Source organism: Rhinoraja longicauda, chromosome 2, assembly GCF_053455715.1.
Source record: "Rhinoraja longicauda isolate Sanriku21f chromosome 2, sRhiLon1.1, whole genome shotgun sequence".
Taxonomy (NCBI): Eukaryota; Metazoa; Chordata; class Chondrichthyes; order Rajiformes; family Arhynchobatidae; genus Rhinoraja; species Rhinoraja longicauda.
Window position 1 is genome coordinate 32,698,179 of NC_135954.1, and position 19,399 is coordinate 32,717,577.

General features: G+C 43.1%; 1 protein-coding gene across 1 annotated transcript in view; it reads left to right on the forward strand.

Moving 5' to 3' along the window:
• Positions 1-13,378, forward strand: part of LOC144609317 (alpha-2,8-sialyltransferase 8F-like) — an 89,956-nt gene extending 76,578 nt beyond the window's left edge. The window contains exon 7 of the mRNA XM_078427749.1: positions 12,913-13,378. Within this exon, the coding sequence (XP_078283875.1) occupies positions 12,913-13,378 (466 nt within the window). The remainder of the gene's footprint in view (positions 1-12,912) is intronic.
• Positions 13,379-19,399: the final 6,021 nt, after the last annotated feature.

Below are 19,399 nucleotides of genomic sequence, written 5' to 3' on the forward strand. Positions count from 1 at the left end.
ATAGGAGTTGTGAGGTCACATTCCACAGATTCGCCATCCTCTGACTAAAGAAATTCTTCCTCATCTCCTTCCTAAAAGAACATTCTTTAATTCTGAGGCTGTGACCTCTGGTCCCAGACTCTCCCACTAGTGGAAACATCCTCTCCACATGCACTCTATCCAAGTCTTTCTCCATTCTATACGTTTCAATGAGGTCCCTCCTCATTCTTTTAAACTCCAGCGAGTGTAGGCCAGTGCTGTCAAACGCTCATCATATGTTAACCTACTCATTCCTGGGATCATCCTTGTAAACTTCCTCTGTATCCTCTCCAGAGCCAGCACATCCTTCTTCAGCTATGGTGCCCAACATTGCTCACAATATTCCAAATGCGGTCTGACCAGCGCCTTAAAGAGCCTCAGCATTACATCCCTGTTCTTGTATACAAGCCCTCTTGAACTAAATGCTAGCATTGAGTTTGCTTTCTTTACTACCGATTCGACTTGCAGATTAACTTTTTGGGAATCCTGCACCAGCACTCCCTTGTCCCTTTGCACCTCTGATTTCTGGATTCTCACTTCATTTAGATAATAACCTACACCTTTATTCGTACTACCAAATAAAGGCAGGTGTGAATAGTTGATTTAATTCAGGTACACACTTTTTGAATATTATTCTACTATCTACCCATTTAGTAGCTCAGGACCCTAGTTTCCGATGCCACTATTCTAACTGTGGCACGGTGGCGCAGCGGTAGAGTTGCTGCCTTACAGCGAATGCAGGTGCTGGGAGTAAAGGAGGAAACCGGAGATTCAGGTTCGATCCTGACTACAGGTGCTATCTGTACGGAGTTTGTACGTTCTCCCCGTGTCCTGCGTGGGTTTTCTCCGAGATCTTGGGTGTCCTCCCACACTCCAAAGACGTACATGTTTGTAGGTTAATTGGCTGGGCAAATGTAAAAATTGTCCCTAGTGGGTGTAGGACAGTGTTAGTGTACGGGGATCGCTGGGCGGCGCGGACCTGGTGGGCCGAAGGGCCTGTTTCTGCGCTGTATCTCTAAATCTAAATCTAAATCTAAATTTCATCTTAATTAATAATCCTATCATGTTATGATTGTTCCTCCAATAAACACCACCATTAGTTAGATTGTTAATAAATGCTTTGTTATAGCACATTACAGAGATTAGATAGCATGTTCTCGAGTTGGTTCCATCAATTACACATTCCAGGAATTCCTCCTCGACAGGATAATTGCCAGTTTAGTTTATAACCATATAACCATATAACCATATAACAACTACAGCACGGAAACAGGCCCGTTCGGCCCTACCAGTCCACGCCGACCACTCTCTCTGACCTAGTCTCATCTACCTGCACTCAGACCATAACCCTCTAATCCCCTCTTATCCATATACCTATCCAATTTACTCTTAAATAATAAAATCGAGCCTGCCTCCACCACTTCCACCGGAAGCCCATTCCATACAGCCACCACCCTCTGAGTAAAGAAGTTACCCCTCATGTTACCACTAAACTTTTGTCCCTCAATTCTGAAGCTATGTCCCCTTGTTGGAATCTTCCCCACTCTCAAAGGGAAAAGCCTACCCACGTCAACTCTGTCCGTCCCTCTCAAAATTTTAAAAACCTCTATCAAGTCCCCCCTCAACCTTCTACGCTCCAAAGAATAAAGACCCAACCTGTTCAACATCTCTCTGTAGCTTAAGTGCTGAAACCCAGCCAACATTCTAGTAAATCTCCTCTGTACCCTTTCCATTTTGTCGACATCCTTCCTATAATTTGGCGAACAGAACTGCACACTATTTTCACTATCTGCAACACCATCCACTTCTGTATCATCAGCAAACTTGCTAATCTGGCCCTGTAGGTTCTCATTCAAATCATTGATGTAGAAGTAGATGCAGATGGGGGGTGGGATCTCATACAGGACAGAGGCAGGTAAGAGGTTAGAAGTTGGTATGGAGGACTGTGAGGGAAAGGTTAGTGGCCAGAATAGGCAGTTGAAAGGCGGAGAGCGAGGAAGGAGGGTTGGTTTAAACTGCATGAATTTTAATGCAAGGGGCCTGATGGGTAAGGCAGATGAGCTTAGGGCATGGATAGGTACAAGCGACTGGGACGTTGTAACCATGATAGAAACCTGGTTAAGGGAGGGGAAGGACTGGCAGTTCAATGTTCCCGGGTACAGGAACTTCAGGAGAGACAGGGGTGAGGGAAAAAGAGGAGGGGGGAGGAGGTTAAGGAGGATGTCACGGCAGTGGTCAGAGGTGACATTACGAACGGTTCATCTAATGAGGCTGTATGGGTGGAGCTGAGGAACAAGAAAGGGATGATCACCTTGTTACAGACCCCCGAATAGTCAATGGGAATTAGAAGAACAAATATGCCAGGAGATTGCAGACAGCTGCAGGTCAAATAAGGTTGTTGTAGTAGGGGATTTTAACTTTCCCAAGGTAGTCACAAAATGCTGGAGTAACTCAGCAGGGCAGGCAACATCTCTGGAGAGAAGGAATGGGTGACGTTTCGGGTCGAGACCCTTCTTCAGACTGATGTCAGGAGAGTGGGCGGTACAGAGATAAAATGTCCAAACTCTCATCGGGGCGTGAAGGAGAACTTCTTCAAAGTAGACATACCTTGAGGAGATTTTGCAGTGGAGCAGGTAAAATGTGTAGGAGAGAACTGCAGATGCTGGTTCAAATCGAAGGTAGACACAAAATCTAGAGTAACTCAGCGGGACAGGCAGCTTCTCTGGAGAGAAGGAATGGGTGCCTTAACTTTCCCAATATTGACTGGGAAAATCATAGTGTGAAGGGTTTAAATGGGGTGCAATTCCTCAAAGGTGTTCAGGAGAGTTTTCTCAAGCAGTAGGTAGAGGCCCCCACACATGAGAGGGCAACACTGGATATAGTATTGGAAAATTGGGAAGGGCAAGTTATTGAAGTGTTTGTGGAGGAGCCTTTTGGAACCCGTGTCCACAGTTCGATTAGGTTTAAGATATTTATGGATAGGGACAGAGTTAAAATGCTCAACTTTAAGGGTATGAGAGAAGGTCTCGCTCAAGTTGACTGGAGCAGGTTATTTTGAGGCGAAAGGAACATCAGCCAAGTTGGATATATTTAAAAGTATGCTGACAAAAGCTCAGGATATGCATGTCCCTGTTAGAGTGAAGGGCAAAACAGGCAAACATAAGGAAGCTTGGCTGACGAGGGAAATTGAGGCATTGGTCAAAAACAAGAAGGTTGCATGGGACAGGTATAGGCAACTGGGATTAAGTGCATCCCTGGAAGAGTTTCGGGAACTGAAAAAGGGAATCAGAAGGGCAAAAATGGACTAGGAGATAGTGGGTAGCATTAAGGACAATCCCAAAATATTTCATAAACACATAAGGGGGGGGTAAGGGTAACTAGAGAGAGAATGAGACATCTCGGGAATCAAAGCGGTCGCGGTCACCTCTGTGTGGAGCCACAGGAGATGGGCAAGGTACTCAATCAGTATTTCTCCTCTGTATTTACTGAGGAGAAAGACAGTAGGACAGAAGAACTTGGGGCAGTCAATGGAAGTGTATTGAGAATAGTAAGTGTTACCGTCGAAGAAGTACTGAAGGTACTATCGTGTATGAAGGTAGACAAATCTCCAGGGCCTGATCAGACATTTCCGAGGACATTGTGAGAAACATGAGAGGAAATTGCAGGAGCCCCGGTTGAAATTTATGAGTCATCCTTAAATACAGGAAAGGTGCAAGAAGACTGGAGGGTGGCAAATCTTGTGCCTCTATTCAAGAAAGGCTGCAGGGAAAATGCTGGGAACTATAGGCTGGTGAACTTAGCATCTGTAGCTGGAAAGTTACTAGAGAGTATTCTGAGGGATTGGTTATGCAGGCAAGAGCTGATGAGGGATAGTCAACATGTATATGGTTTTGTACGTGGGAGGCCGTGTCTCACAAATCTGATTGAGTTTTTTGAAGACGTGACCAGAGGTCAATGAGGGCAGAGCTCTAGATGTTGTGTATATGGATATCAGTAAGGCATTCGACAAGGTTCTGCTCTGGAATGTTAGATAGTATGGGGTCCAAGGAGAGATAGCTGAATGGATGCAAATTGGCTTAATGGAAGGATGCAGAGTGTGATGTTGGGAGGTTGCTTCTCGGACTGGCGGCCTGTGACTAGTGGTGTGCCTCAGGGTTTGGTGCTGGGCCCGTTAACTGTTCATCATCTACATCAATGATTTGGATGAGAACATACAGGGCAAAATTAGCAAGTTTGCTGATGATACAAAAGTGGGTGGTTTAGCTGATAGTGAAGATGGTTGTGAAAGATTGCAGCAGGATCATGATCGACTGGCCAAGTGGGATGATGAATGGTTGATGGAATTTAATGCAGAAATAGGTGAGGTGTTGCATTTTGGGACATCTAACAAGGGCAGGACCTAGTGAATAATAGGCTCTGGAAAGTGTTGTAGAGCAGAGGGATCTAGGATTGCAGGTGCATAGCTCCCTGAAAGTGGAGTCACAGGTAGATCGGGTGGTCAAAAAGGCTTTTGCCACATTGGCCTTCATCAGGCAGAGTATCAAGTATAAAAGTTGGGAGGTCATGTTGCAGTTGTATAAGACGTTGGTGAGGCCATATTTAGAGTAATGTGTTCAGTTCTGGGCACCATGTTATAGGAAAGATATTGTCAAGCTTGAAAGGGTTCTAAGAAGATTTACAAGGATGTTGCCAGGGCCAAAGGGTCTGACCTATAGGGAGAGGTTGAATAGGCTGGGCGAATAGGCGAGAAGCAATCATCCTTGCATAGGATGATGAAGGGTGATCTTATTGAGGTGTATAGATCATGAGAGGAATTAAATCGGGTAGATGCTCAGACTCTCTTGCCCAGAGTAGGGGAATCGAGAACCAGAAGACATAGGTTCAAGAAGAAGGGGAAAAGATTTAACAGGAATCTGAGGTGTAACATTTTCACACAAAGGTTGGTGGGTGTATGGAACAAGCTGCCAGAGGAAGTAGTTGGGGCTGGGACTATCCCAACGTTTAAGAAACAGTTAAACAGGTACATGGATAGGACAAGTTTGGAGGGATATGGACCAAACGCAGGCAGGTGTGACTAGTATTGCAGGGACATGTTGGCCGGTATGGGCAAGTTGGGCTGAAGGGCCTTTTTCCACACTAAATCACTCTATGATTCTATTCTTGCTAAATATTGAATACCTCTGCATGTTCATTTCAAAATTTTCGGCAACCTGCATCAGATCTCTGCAGTCGTGTTCGCATTTATATTGATCTTAACTAGTTCATTCTTCTAACTTATTGCAAATGATCTGTGCATTAAGGCACACGACATTTACGTTTGCCTTTTTAATATTAAGTTAGCTTTTATTTGCACCATGACCCAATTTGTCTCTTGTGTTTGCTCTCCTTGCTTTCCACTTGTTTTTTCTTTCTTTTTTTGTCCCTTATTACTCTTCTTGTTTCTCCCTCTGTCTCCCTGCCCATATTCCTCCTGCATGCCATTGCAGTTTAAGCCCTCCTTTCAGAATGTGCTCACTAGTTATTTGTGTGCACACCCAACTCAGCAATTGCCATTATTTACAATAAATTTTACAAGCAAAGGCACTGTCATTTCAGTGGATGTTCCCACCCTTTTAACAAGCTACATTTTATATCTATAACATCAGTGCAATTATTGCACAATCTTTCGCTTATGTTGAAGCATTGGTGTTATGAAGGGCTATTATTGATGTATTGGGTGCAGACTATCTTGTCATTCATTTGCAATTGACCAGCAATGTCAATAATTTCTCCCACTGTGTTCAGCCTGAATCTATCTGGGTGGGGAAACCAGTTAGACTGACTAAGCAACATGACCCAGACTCTTTTGTATTACGGTCAAAGAGGTGCTGAAGGTACTATAGTGTATGAAGGTAGACAAATCTCCAGGGTCTCCAAATCTCCAAAATATTTCATAAATACATAAGGGGGGAAAGGGTAACTAGAGAGAGAGAATGAGACATCTCAGGAATCAAAGCGGTCGCGGTCACCTCTGTGTGGAGCCACAGGAGATGGGCAAGGTACTCAATTAGTATTTCTTCTCTGTGTTTACCGAGGAGAAAGACTGTAGGACAGAAGAACTTGGGGCAGTCAATGGAATTGTATTGAGAACAGTAAGTGTTACCGTCGAAGAAGTACTGAAGGTACTATCGTGTATGAAGGTAGACAAATCTACAGGGCCTGATCAGATATTTCCGAGGACATTGTGAGAAACGTGAGAGGAAATTGCTCTGGTTATAATTTATGAGTCATCCTTAAATACAGGAAAGGTGCTGGAAGACTGGAGGGTGGCAAATGTTGTGCCTCTATTCAAGAAGTGCTGCAGGGAAAATGCTGGGAACTATAGGCCGGTGAGCTTAGCATCTGTAGTTGGAAAGTTACTAGAGAGTATTCTGAGGGATTGGTTATGCAGGCAAGAGCTGATGAGGGATAGTCAGCATGGTTTTGTACGTGGGAGGTCGTGTCTCACAAATCTGATTGAGTTTTTTGAAGACGTGACCAGAGGTCAATGAGGGCAGAGCTCTAGATGTCGTGCATATGGATATCAGTAAGGCATTCGACAAGGTTCTGCATCGTAGGCTGCTCTGGAATGTTAGATAGCATGGGATCCAAGGAGAGATAGCTGAATGGATAGCAAATTGGCTTAATGGAAGGAAGCAGAGTGTGATGATGGGAGGTTGCTTCTCGGACTGGCCGCCCTTGACTAGTGGTGTGCCTCAGGGTTCGGTGCTGGGCCCGTTACTGTTTATCATCTACATCAATGATTTGGATGAGAACATACAGGGCAAGATTAGCAAGTTTGCTGATGATACAAAAGTGGGTGGTTTAGCTGATAGTGAAGATGGTTGTGAAAGATTGCAGCAGGATCATGATCGATTGGCCAAGTGGGATGAGGAATGGTTGATGGAATTTAATGCAGAAATAGGTGAGGTGTTGCATTTTGGGACATCTAACAAGAGCAGGACCTAGTGAATAGTAGGTTCTGGAAAGTGTTGTAGAGCAGAGGGATCTAGGATTGCAGATGCATAGCTCCCTGAAAGTGGAGTCACAGGTAGATCGGGTGGTCAAAAAGGCTTTTGCCACATTGGCCTTCATCAGGCAGAGTATCAAGTATAAAAGTTGGGAGGTCATGTTGCAGTTGTATAAGACATTGGTGAGGCCATATTTGGAGTAATGTGTTCAGTTCTGGGCACCATGTTATAGGAAAGATATTGTCAAGCTTGGAAGGGTTCTGAGAAGATTTACAAGGATGTTGCCAGGGCCAAAGGGTCTGACCTATAGGGAGAGGTTGAATAGGCTGGGTCTCTATTCCTTGCATAGGATGATGAAGGGTGATCTTATTGAGGTGTATAGATCATGAGAGGAATAAATCGGGTAGATGCTCAGACTCTCTTGCCCAGAGTAGGGGAATCGAGAACCAGAAGACACAGGTTCAAGGAGAAGGGGAAAAGATTTAACAGGAATCTGAGGTGTAACTTTTTCACACAAAGGTTGGTGGGTGTATGGAACAAGTTGCCAGAGGAAGTAGTTGGAGCTGGGACTATCCCAACGTTTAAGAAACAGTTAAACAGGTACATGGATAGGACAAGTTTGGAGGGATATGGACCAAACGCAGGCAGGTGGGACTAGTATTGCAGGGACATGTTGGCCGGTATGGGCAAGTTGGGCTGAAGGGCCTTTTTCCACACTAAATCACTCTATGATTCTATTCTTGCTAAATATTGAATACCTCTGCATGTTCATTTCAAAATTTTCGGCAACCTGCATCAGATCTCTGTAATCGTGTTCGCATTTATATTGATCTTAACTAGTTCATTCTTCTAACTTATTGCAAATGATCTGTGCATTAAGGCACATGACATTTACGTTTAGCTTTTATTTGCACCATGACCCAATTTGTCTCTTGTGTTTGCTCTCCTTGCTTTCCACTTGTATTTTTTTTCTTTTTTTGTCCCTTATTACTCTTCTTGTTTCTCCCTCTGTCTCCCTGCCCATATTCCTCCCGCATGCCATTGCAGTTTAAACCCTCCTTTCAGAATGTGCTCACTAGTTATTTGTGTGCACACCCAACTCAGCAATTGCCATTATTTACAATTAATGTTACAAGCAAAGGCACTGTCATTTCAGTGGATGTTCCCACCCTTTTAACAAGCTACATTTTAACATCAGTGCAACTATTGCACAATCTTTTGCTTATGTTGAAACATTGGTGAAGGGCTATTATTGATGTATTGGGTGCAGACTATCTTGTCATTCATTTGCAATTGACCAGCAATGTCAATAATTTCTCCCATTGTGTTCAGCCTGAATCTATCTGGGTGGGGAAACCAATTAGACTGACTAAGCAACATGACCCAGACTCTTTTGTATTACGGTCAAAGAGGTGCTGAAGGTACTATAGTGTATGAAGGTAGACAAATCTCCATGGTCTGAATATATATAGTCAGGTCAAGAGTGTTTTATTGTCATATTAGACCGTGGATTACCGTTGGACCCAAACCTCTCCTGCATTGGTGCAGCACCCTCTCCTCCCCCCCTCCCCCTCATCCCCGCATCCCCTCTACCCGCCCTCCCCCCCTCACTGCCCTCGCCGCCCTCCCCCCCTCCCCGCCCTCCACCTCTCTCCGCCCTCCCCTCTCCCTGCCCTCTCCCTCCCTCCCCCTCTCCCTGCCCTCTCCCTCCCTCCTCCCTCCTCTCCCCTTCCCCCCTCCCCTTCCCCCCCCTCCCCATCCCCCTCAAACCCCTCATCCTCCCTCCTCTCCCCTCCCTCCCTCCCTCCCTAGGAGATAGATTTAAAATTTAAAATGTGAATAACTTTAAAAATATAACACCAATTTCAATGAAATTTCTTCCATTAGCACCAAAGGGATGACGGTGAGTAAGGTGGGCCTAACATTGTCGTGCTATTGTGTACCGTTTTGGCTGTAGTTCAGGAACGAACAAAAAAACAAATGAGAGTTTTAGTATATAGATGTCCCAGATAGATCAATGAAATTCTTATTTGCTGCAGCACAACATATTATGTAAACATAGTACACTGTAAACAATATGATAAACGAGAGAGAAAAAACAGTGTGTGTGTATAACTACACATATAAGTACACACACACACACACACACACACACACACACACACACACACACACACACACACACACACACATATATATATATATACACACATACACAAAAAACCAACAATAGTAGTGCAATCATGATAATAATAAGTCTATTGTAGTTCAGAGCTTATTTGAGGTTGTAGTGTTTAATAGCCTGATGGCTGTAGGGAAGAAGCTGTTCCTGAACCTGGACGTTACAGTTTTCAGGCTCCTGTACCTTCTTCTCGATGGCAGGGGTGAAATGAGTGTGTGACCAGGATGGTGTGGGTCTCTGATGATGCTGGCTGTCTTTTTTAGGCAGCAACTCCGATAGATCCCTTCGATAGTGGGGAGGTCAGAGCCGATGATGGACTGGGCAGTGTTCACAACTTTTTGCAGTCTTTTCCGCTCCTGGACATTCAAGTGGCCAAACCAGGCCATGATGCAACCAGTCAATATGCTCTCTACTGTACACCTGTAGAAGTTCAAGAGAATCCTCTCTGACATACCAAATCTCCTTGGTCTTCTCAGGAAGTAGAGGCATTGATGTGCTTTATTTATAATTGCATCAGTGTGCTGGGTCCAGGAAAGATCTTCGAAAATATGCATGACCAGGAATTTGAAGTTTTTGACTCTCTCCACCATCGTTGATATAAACAGGATTGTGGGTCCTCATCCTTCCTCTTCCAAAGTCGGTTCATTGGTTTTACTGATATTGAGAGCTAGGTTGTTGCGCTGGCACCATTTGGTCAATCGGTCGATCTCACTTCTATACTCTGACTCATCACCGTCTGTAATTCGTCCAACAACGGTGGTGTCGTCGGCGAACTTGAAGACATAGAAACATAGAAACATAGAAAATAGGTGCAGGAGTAGGCCATTCGGCCCTTCGAGCCTGCACTGCCATTCAATATGATCATGGCTGATCATCCAGCTCAGTAACCTGTACCTGCCTTCTCTCCATACCCCCTGATCCCTTTAGCCACAAGGGCCACATCTAACTCCCTCTTAAATATAGCCAATGAACTGGCCTCAACTACCTTCTGTGGCAGAGAATTCCACAGACTCACCACTCTCTGTGTGAAGAAATGTTTTCTCATCTCGGTCCTAAAAGACTTCCCCCTTCTCCTTCAGCTGTGACCCCTGGTTCTGGACTTCCCCAACATCGGGAACAATCTTCCCGCATCTAGCCTCTCCAACCCCTTAAGAATTTTATATGTTTCTATAAGATCCCCCCTCAGTCTTCTAAATTCCAGCGAGTACAAGCCTAGTCTTTCCAGTCTTTCTTCATATGAAAGTCCTGCCATCGCAGGGATCAATCTGGTGAACCTTCTCTGTACTCCCTCTAAGGCTAGAATGTCTTTCCTCAGATTAGGAGACCAAAACTGTACACAATACTCCAGGTGCGGTCTCACCAAGGCCCTGTACAACTGCAGCAGAACCTCCCTGCTCCTATACTCAAATCCTCTTGCTATGAATGCTAACATACCATTCGCACTGTGAATGGAGTTCGCACTGTGTCCGGCAACACAGTCATGAGTATAGAGTGAGTAGAGCAGGGGCTGAGCACGCAGCCTTGAGGTGCTCACGTACTGATTGTTAATGAGGAAGAAGTATTTCTGCCAATCCCAACAGACTGTGGTCTGTGGATGAGGAAGTTGAGGATCCAATTGCAGAGGGATGCGCAGAGACCCAGTTCCGTGAGCTTGGTACCCAGCTTGGAGGGGGTGATGGTATTGAACGCTGAGCTGTAGTCTATAAACAATAGCCTGATGTAAGTGTTTTTATTGTCCAAGTGGTCCAGTGTGGAGTGGAGAGCCAGTGAGATTGTATCCTCTGTTGACCTGTTGTGATGGTAGGCAAACTGTAGTGGGTCGTGGTTCTTGTTGAGGTAGGAGTTGATATCTATCATAACCAACTTCTCAAAGCACTTCATCACCACAGGCATGTGGGCCTTTATGACAAGAGGAGTTGAGTATAGGAGCATTGACTCCAGCATCTTCCCCACCACCGATGTCAGGCTAACTGGTCTATAATTCCCCGTTTTCTATCTCACTCCTTTCTTGAAAAGTGGGATAACATTGGCTACCCTCCAATCCACAGGAACTGACCCGGAATCTATAGAACATTGGAAAATTATCACCAATGCATCCATGATTTCAAGAGCCACCTCCTTGAGTACCCTGGGATGCAGACCATCAGGCCCTGGGGATTTATCAGCCTTCAGGCCAATCAGTCTACCCAATACTATTTCTCGCCTAATGCAAATTTCTTTCACTTCCTCTGTCTCCCTAGATCCTCTGTCCTCTAGTACATCTGGGAGATTGGTTGTGTCTTCCTTAGTGAAGACAGATCCGAAGTACCTGCTCAACTCTTCTGTCATTTCCTTGTTACCCATAATAATTTCACCCGTTTCTGCCCTCAAGCGACCCACATTTGTCTTTACTAATCTTTTTCTCTTAACATACCTAAAGAAGCTTTTACTGTCCTTTATATTCTTGGCCAGCTTACCCTCGTACTTCATCTTTTCAGCCCGTATTGCCCTTTTTGGTACATTCTGTTGTCCTTTGAAAGTTGCCCAATCCTTTGGCTTCCCGCTCCTCTTTGCTATGTTATACATCTTTTCTTTTAGTTTATTCCATCCCTAACTTCCCTTGTCAGCCACGGATGCCTCTTACTCCCCTTAGTATCTTGTCAATGTGATCAATTCAATTTAACAGTGGTGCAGCGGTAGTGTTGCTCCCTTACAGCCCTCTAGTTTAATCCAGCTACAGGTGTTGTCTGTACGGAGTTTGCATGTTCTCCCTGTGACCGCATGGGTTTTCTCCTGCAAAATACGTGCAGGTTTTTAATTAATTGGGTTCTGTAAATTGTCCTTCGTAAGCAGGATAGAACTAGTGTATGGGTGATGTTTGGTCGGTGTGGGCCGAAGGGACTTTTATCATGCTATATCTCTAAACTAAACTAAACTAAACTAATTTCAGCCGGATGTGTTTGCTGGGATGATCTTACAACAGTATACTATGATCCAATTTCATAGTAAATATCTGACTAAATGGTAACACATTCAGTAAGTGAAGCAGCCACTGATCAAAGGTCTTCAAAAGCAATCATAATATATCTTGACAAGTTTTACATTGTGTGCAAAAAAAATATTTTTCCACAAAATGTCTTTTCATCTTGAAATTCTACTTGTTCCTCAGTCCCCCTCCCAACAGTGCACTCGGCTGTTGCTCTGCTTCAGGTTGTGTCGGGTGGGTATCAAGCATTGTAACAGCCACATGTTAACTGGAACATAGAGCGATAAGCCTGTTATTATCTTTGCATTCCCATTCCCGTAATCTGGATACAGTAATAACTGGGCAGATTGGCTCAGAAATTTTTATTCTTAAACACCATTCTAGGGGCACGGATGATCCAGCTGACATAACTTGACCTGAATCCCCCTTTGCCTTAAACAGGGAAGATACAGTTTATGAAATACTCACTAGATCCCTGACCTCATAAACCCCGTGGACTTTCTTTGCCCCAACCATGACCTTGATTGGAACCAGCTCTGTGCATTCCCACCAATCTTAGCTATGTCATTGTCTTATAGTATCTGAACAGAAACATGTTCCCTTACAAGAGCTTAAAAATTAAGTGTAAATCACTAGAATCAGTTGGCAACATTTACTTACAGATTCTCATAACCACTTGCCAAAAATATTTTGGGACACAGATGATTTCCCTAAATTTCAGAATTTAATATAAATAATGTTTTTATTTTGTTTTTCAGATTTCAAAAACTTAACTTAAGGAGAAAACCATTTATAGACCATTTGTCAGCATATAAAGATGCATTTATAATGTTGCCTGCATTTGCTTATTCTTTCTGTACTCCAATTTCATTCAAAGTTCTTTATACTCTGGAAGATTTTGGAACAAATCAGCATGCAGTGTTTTTAAATCCTTCATATATAGGATCCATTGTTGAATTCTGGAAAAATGAAGGTGTAAAGGAGAAACATCTTTCTAGTGGTTTCATAATATTAAGTGCAGCATTGGAGATGTGTGAAGAAGTTCGGTTATATGGATTCTGGCCCTTCTCCAACGATGTGCATGGGAAAATGTTCTTCCACCATTACTACGATAATGTGTTGCCGTCAAAAGCTCACTCATTGCCTGCTGAGTTTTTCAAACTTATGCAGCTTCACACGAAAGGAATTGTCAAACTGCAAGTTGGTAACTGTGAAGAAGAATGAGATCAGTAAACATGGAAAATACAAATCTTATTATTTTGAGACTGTAAAGTGAAAAACTGCAAATGCTGGACTTATCAAATAAAACCTAAAACTTAGCAACTCAGGCAATGTCTATGGACAGAGAAACAAAGGGTCAACGAGCCTGATTTTTTTCCCTTTGATTTTCCAAGTGATAAGTATTTCCTGCATAATCTGATTTCATTTTGGGGGTTTTTTGGGATGGGGGATGGGATTCAGCTTTAAAACGTGGATTATGTATATTTTTTTTTTACATGCCTTTGCAGATCAGTGTTCAAGAATGAACTTCCTAAGTTGAGAGACTTGATGTTAGTAATCAGAATTATGCATCAACAGATTTTTTGCCAGCATTGAAAGTAGGAACTATTAGGGTTCAAGACTAATTTTCTGTCTGTATTTTCAAAGAAATTATCCAGTTTTATATTTATATGGAACCAGTGAAGGACTTGCTTCTGGAGTAGAGGCCCTATTACCTTTTTTCCAAATATCATGTGCATGCTCCTCAAAAGCAAATTATCTTTAAGTGCTTTTAGGAAATGGGTGCGTATCAGTAGGATAATGATTAGGTGAGATTCCTCTGTCTGGTTAAGTTAGGTGGGCTCACAGTGTAAATAGGGATGTTACATTAGGTTGTATGAATCTTAGTCCTGAATTCTTATGATTGTTAGAAGATGGATTAAGTTCCCCAAGCACCAGTAGAGCATGAACTATTTTGGCACGGTAGATAGTTGATGATAAAAACATTGCTGTTTGGACAATTATTTGAGATGGTACATTTTGGAAACAAGGAAACATTGAGATCATTGTTGATCTAACTTAATTCAACCACATTGCTCTAAATCCTTGAATAGACATCAAACAAAATGGTATCAATCCCGTATTCCAGATTGTTCATAAATTGTAGGAGCAGAATTAGGCCATTTGACCCATCAAGTCTAACTGCCCTTCCACCTATCTTCATATAATCTGTAAACTTGGCCACAAAACCTTCAATTCCCTCATCCAAATCATCGATATACAATGTGAAGAGTAACAGTCCCAGCACCAACCCCTGCGGAACTCCGCTAGTCACTGGCAACCAACCAGAAAAAGCCCCCTTTATTACCTCTTTGCCTTATGCATCCAGCCAATATGTCTTCCCTCTGATATCATGGGCTCTTATTTTCTTTCGTAGCCTCAGGTGATTATTAATTGACAAGGTGCTACAGATTGTTTTGTAAGAAATAGTGATTATTATAAATTTATAGTTAATAAATGTACATTGATTGATGATATGAGCAACTCTTTGTGGTATACAAATAATAAATCAAAGGTTGTTTTGAAGACTGCATTTTCTATTGTCTCCAAAATGAATCTAATGTTTAAGACTTTCATATATCAGAGCAGTGTGTTCAACTACAGAATTACAAAATGCTTATGGAAGCAAAGCAACCCATATGGGCTCGATGTAAGATCAATGCAGTTAGTCATCCTAACACACTAAACATGGGCATGGAAACTCCCTCCACATTAATATCTACTGTCATCTCTCACCTGATTCATTAGTGCTTCTCCAGGGTGAAAAGGACTTGGAAAAAGCACTGACTGTACTCTCGGTAGGGGACTCAAATTTCCAGCAACAAAAACGGCCTGGATATATCTCTGCATACAAGAGTTAAAACTACTAGAGGTCATAGCCTCAGAATTAAAGGACGTTCTTTTAGGAAGGAGATGAGGAGGAATTTCTTCAGTCAGAGGGTGGTGAATCTGTGGAATTCTTTGCCACAGAAGGCTGTGGAGGCCTAGTCAGTGGATATATTTAAGGCAGAGATAGATAGATTCTTGATTAGCATGGGGGTCAGAGGTGAAGGCAGGAGAATGGGATTAGGAGGGAGAGATAGAAGGACTGGACAAGCTAGATGCAGGAAAAATGTTCCCAATGTTGGGGGAGTCCAGAACCAGGGTCCACAGTCGAAGAATAAAGAGGAGGCCATTTAAAACTGAGGTGAGAAGATACTTTTTCACCCAGAGAGTTGTGAATTTGTGGAATTCACAGAAAGCAGTGGAGGCCAATTCATGGATGAATTTAAAAGAGAGTTAGATAGAGCTCTCGGCTGATGGAATTAAGGGATACGGGGCGAAGCCAGGCACAGGTTACTGATTGTGGATGATCACCAATGTGTAATGTGTAATTTTAATGCCTATTTAATGTTTTTATTGTTGGACTGTGGGTGACTGAATTTCGTCCAATATTGGATGACAAATAAAGCTATCTTGAATCTTGAATGGTGGTGCAGGCTCAAAGGTTCAATTGGCCTCCTCCCGATAGAACATATTTTCTATGTTTCTATCCACCACCCTACCCTCTTTGATCACCTTCATCACTTCCTCAAAAGACCCCATCAACTTAGTAAAACATGACCTGCCGCATACAAACCCATGTTGATTGTCACTAATCAGCCCATTCCCTTCCAAATGGGAGTAAATCCTATCCCAAAGATTTCTCTCCAACAGCTTCCCCACTGACACGAGGCTCACTGACCCATTATTCCCTGGATTCTCTCTATGTCCCTATGCCCTATCCCTATGTCCCCATCTCATATTCAGTTTAGTTTATCTTGATGTCCCTTCTTAAATAATAACATTAGTGTTATTATATGTAATAACATTGGATATTCTGCAGTCCTCCAGGTCGTCATCTGTGACAAGAAAATACAAATATCTTTATCAAGGCTCCTGCAATCTCTTCTCTTGTCTCGCTTATTAACCTGGGATAGATTCCATCAGACCCTTGGAATGTCTTCACATTAATGCTCATCAAGAGCCCCAGCATCACCTCCTTCTTGATCTCAAACGGCCCTTGCATATTAGTATTCACCACATTGACCTTTGGTATCTCGCCTACCCCCCCAGACTCCAAGCACAAATTCCCTTGTTTATCCCTGAGTGGTCCTACCTTGTCCCTGGTAACCCTCATGGTTTTAATGTACAAATAAAATGCATTGGGATATTCTTTAATTCAACTTGCCAGAGACATTTCATTGCTCCTTTTATCCCTTTTAAAGAAGGTAGTTGAGGCTGGAACTATCCCAACATTTAAGATACATGGATAGGACAGGTTTGGAGGGATATGGACCAAACATAGGCAAACGCACAGGTTTGGAGGGATATGGATCAAAGGCAGGGACTCGTGTAGCTGGGACATGTTGGCCAGTGTGGGCACGTTGGGCAGAAGGGCCTGTTTCCGAGCTGTATCGCTCTCTGACTCTATGACTCTTTTAATCACCCACTTGTGTTTTTTTTTCTACTGGCTTTATATTCCTCAAAGACCGTGTCTAACATCATCTTCTTAACTCTTTCTACAATTGCTTTTTTATTGACACAATTTAAAACCTCTTACCCCATCCAAGGTTTTCTTATCTTGCCACACTTGTCCTTCCTCCTTATCAGAACATGATCAGAACCTGAACTTTGATCAACAGGCCTTATATGACTCACACATGTCAGATGTGGACTTAGCCAATAAGAACTGCTTCCAATTTATCTAGCTCCTAACTAAGAATGTTGTAGTCTCCCTTACTCCAAATTAGCACCATTTCCCCCCCCCCCCAGGTCCAGGTTTATTCAGTCCAAACCCTACTGCCTAAGTTTGTTTCCTGAACCCGATCCAATATGGTCCCTCCTCAAGCTGGACTAGCACATATTGTTTTCGGAAACCCTCTTGGATGTAGGTGGGAAGGTATTGGACAAGGGGGGGAAAGGTCTGCTTGTGGATTTTCGGGAGGAGGTAGAAGCGGGCCGTGTGGGGCTGGGGAATGATGAGGTTGGAGGCTGTGGAGGGCAGATCGCCAGAGGTGATGAAATCAGGGAAAGTCCTGAAGTGTTTAGATGGTCAGAGAAGCAGCATGGAAACAGTCCCTTTGGCCCATTGAGACCACTCGGCCATCGATCACCTATTCACATCAGAGCTATGTTATTCCACGTTCTCTTCCACTCCTTACACACATTCGGGATTTTTTGGGGGTGTGGGAGCACCCAGAGGTGGTCACAGAGAGAATGTACAAACTTCACACGGACAGCATCTGAGGTATGAAGCAAACCCAGGTCTCCAGTGCTGTGAGGCAGAGCTCTACCAGTTGTGCCACTGTGCCACCCTATTGCTCATAACCTCATAAACAAAGGCCTAAGCGATGTGTTGTAGCAGCCCCTGGTGGTGAACCATGCACAGTACATAACCTTTGGCTCAGGAGAGGTCGCGAGGTGCCCCAGGGGAGTATGGGAAGCTGGCGCGCGGCAGAGGGAGGAGAGAGGCGAGAGAGGAGTGGTGTAGGGAATTAAAATGGTGTTGAACGAATTTCATGTGCTGCCTCATTCTTCGACGGACAGCTCCATGTCTACTAAAACGTCCTAGAAACACCAAAGATGTTGTTGTTCATCACTTATTTTTGAGTAAGACCATGGCATTTACCATTAAAATTGGTGGTATAGTTGATAATGTGGAGATTTACAACAAGATCCAGGTCAGATGAGAAGGTGGGCCAAGGAATGATTGCACCTTTCTTATATTTGTACTTTTCTTATGTCTTAATTATATATTAGCAATTATGATGACAGATTTTTAATTAAAAAAATATTCAACATATCTACCAATTCTACTATCTACCAGTTCCAGCATCTGCAGTTCCTTGTGTCTATCATTTCTTTATTTGCTGTTACTAATTCTCTAGCCCAATTCTCTATAGAATCCCCCCATTTGTTTTAGCTGCTCTCTATCCATTTATTTATTTACATAAACCTTTACTGCTTATTTTTTATAGTGGTTATAGGTTTTTCATATTTCAGTTTCTCCCTTTGATTGAAAGACACAGAATGGAAACAGGCCATTCGGCCCATTGAGTCCGCAATGACCATCAATCATGCGTTCTATGTTATCTCACGTTTGCATCTACTCCCCATATGCTGACAGCAATTTACAGAGGCCCCTACAAATCCTCACATCTTTGGGTTGTGGGAGGAAACCGGAGCATCTGGAGAAAACCCCACATGGTCACAGGGAGAACGTGAAAACACCACGCAGTCAATACCAGAGGTCGGGATCGAACCCGGGTCTCTAATTTAGTTCCTTTCAAACATGCCCGTGACATTTTCCCATTTTGCCTTGACCTATTGAAATTAGCAGAAAATTACTTGGAGCATTGAAAGCATGGTGGCGCAGCAGTAGAGTTGCTGCCTTATAGCGCCAGAGACCCAGGTTCGATCCTGACTACTGGTGTTGTCTGTACAAAGTTTGCACGTTCTCTCTGTGACCATGTGGGTTTTCTTCAGATGCTCCGGTTTCATCCTACATTCCAAAGACATGTAGGTTAATTGGCTTCTGTAAATTAACCCTAGTGTGTAGAATAGAACTAGTGTACGGGTGATCCTGGGTAGTGTGGACCCGGTGGGCCGAAGGGCCTATTTTCAGTTGTATCTCTAAACTAAACCAAACTAAACTAAACTAAATTTGACAAGACTTTGGAAATTAATTCGCCCTTGGGACTTTTTTTGAAATCAGTGAGTTTACCAATGTTTTGCCTCACGCACGGCCTCAGAATAGATTCCCTAGTTTGTAAACTGAGGAAATTCCAATAAGATCGAACTCTTGTGAAAAATTTCCCAACTTACTGGAGTTTACCTGGGTGGATGGTAACAGTTCACTGAAGGACATCTGGCAAAACACAGCAAAAATCTAGACCATTAGATTAGGTGACAAAATATTTTGGTCAAATTGGCAGCTTTGGTGGAATATTTTGAAAGAGGTTAAAGATGTGAAGATGCTTTCAAAGGTCCAGAACCAGTAGTCTATCACTTCCATTTTGAATGGCTGCATCAAAAGAAGCACAACTTTCAAATTTAGATTGCAGTGAGAATGTACTCATACACTTAAAATGAATATTCTACACGATTCACAGAATTTATAGGAAGGAACAAGTTTACACTGATGACAGACACAAAATAGAAACATAGAAAATAAGTGCTGGAGAA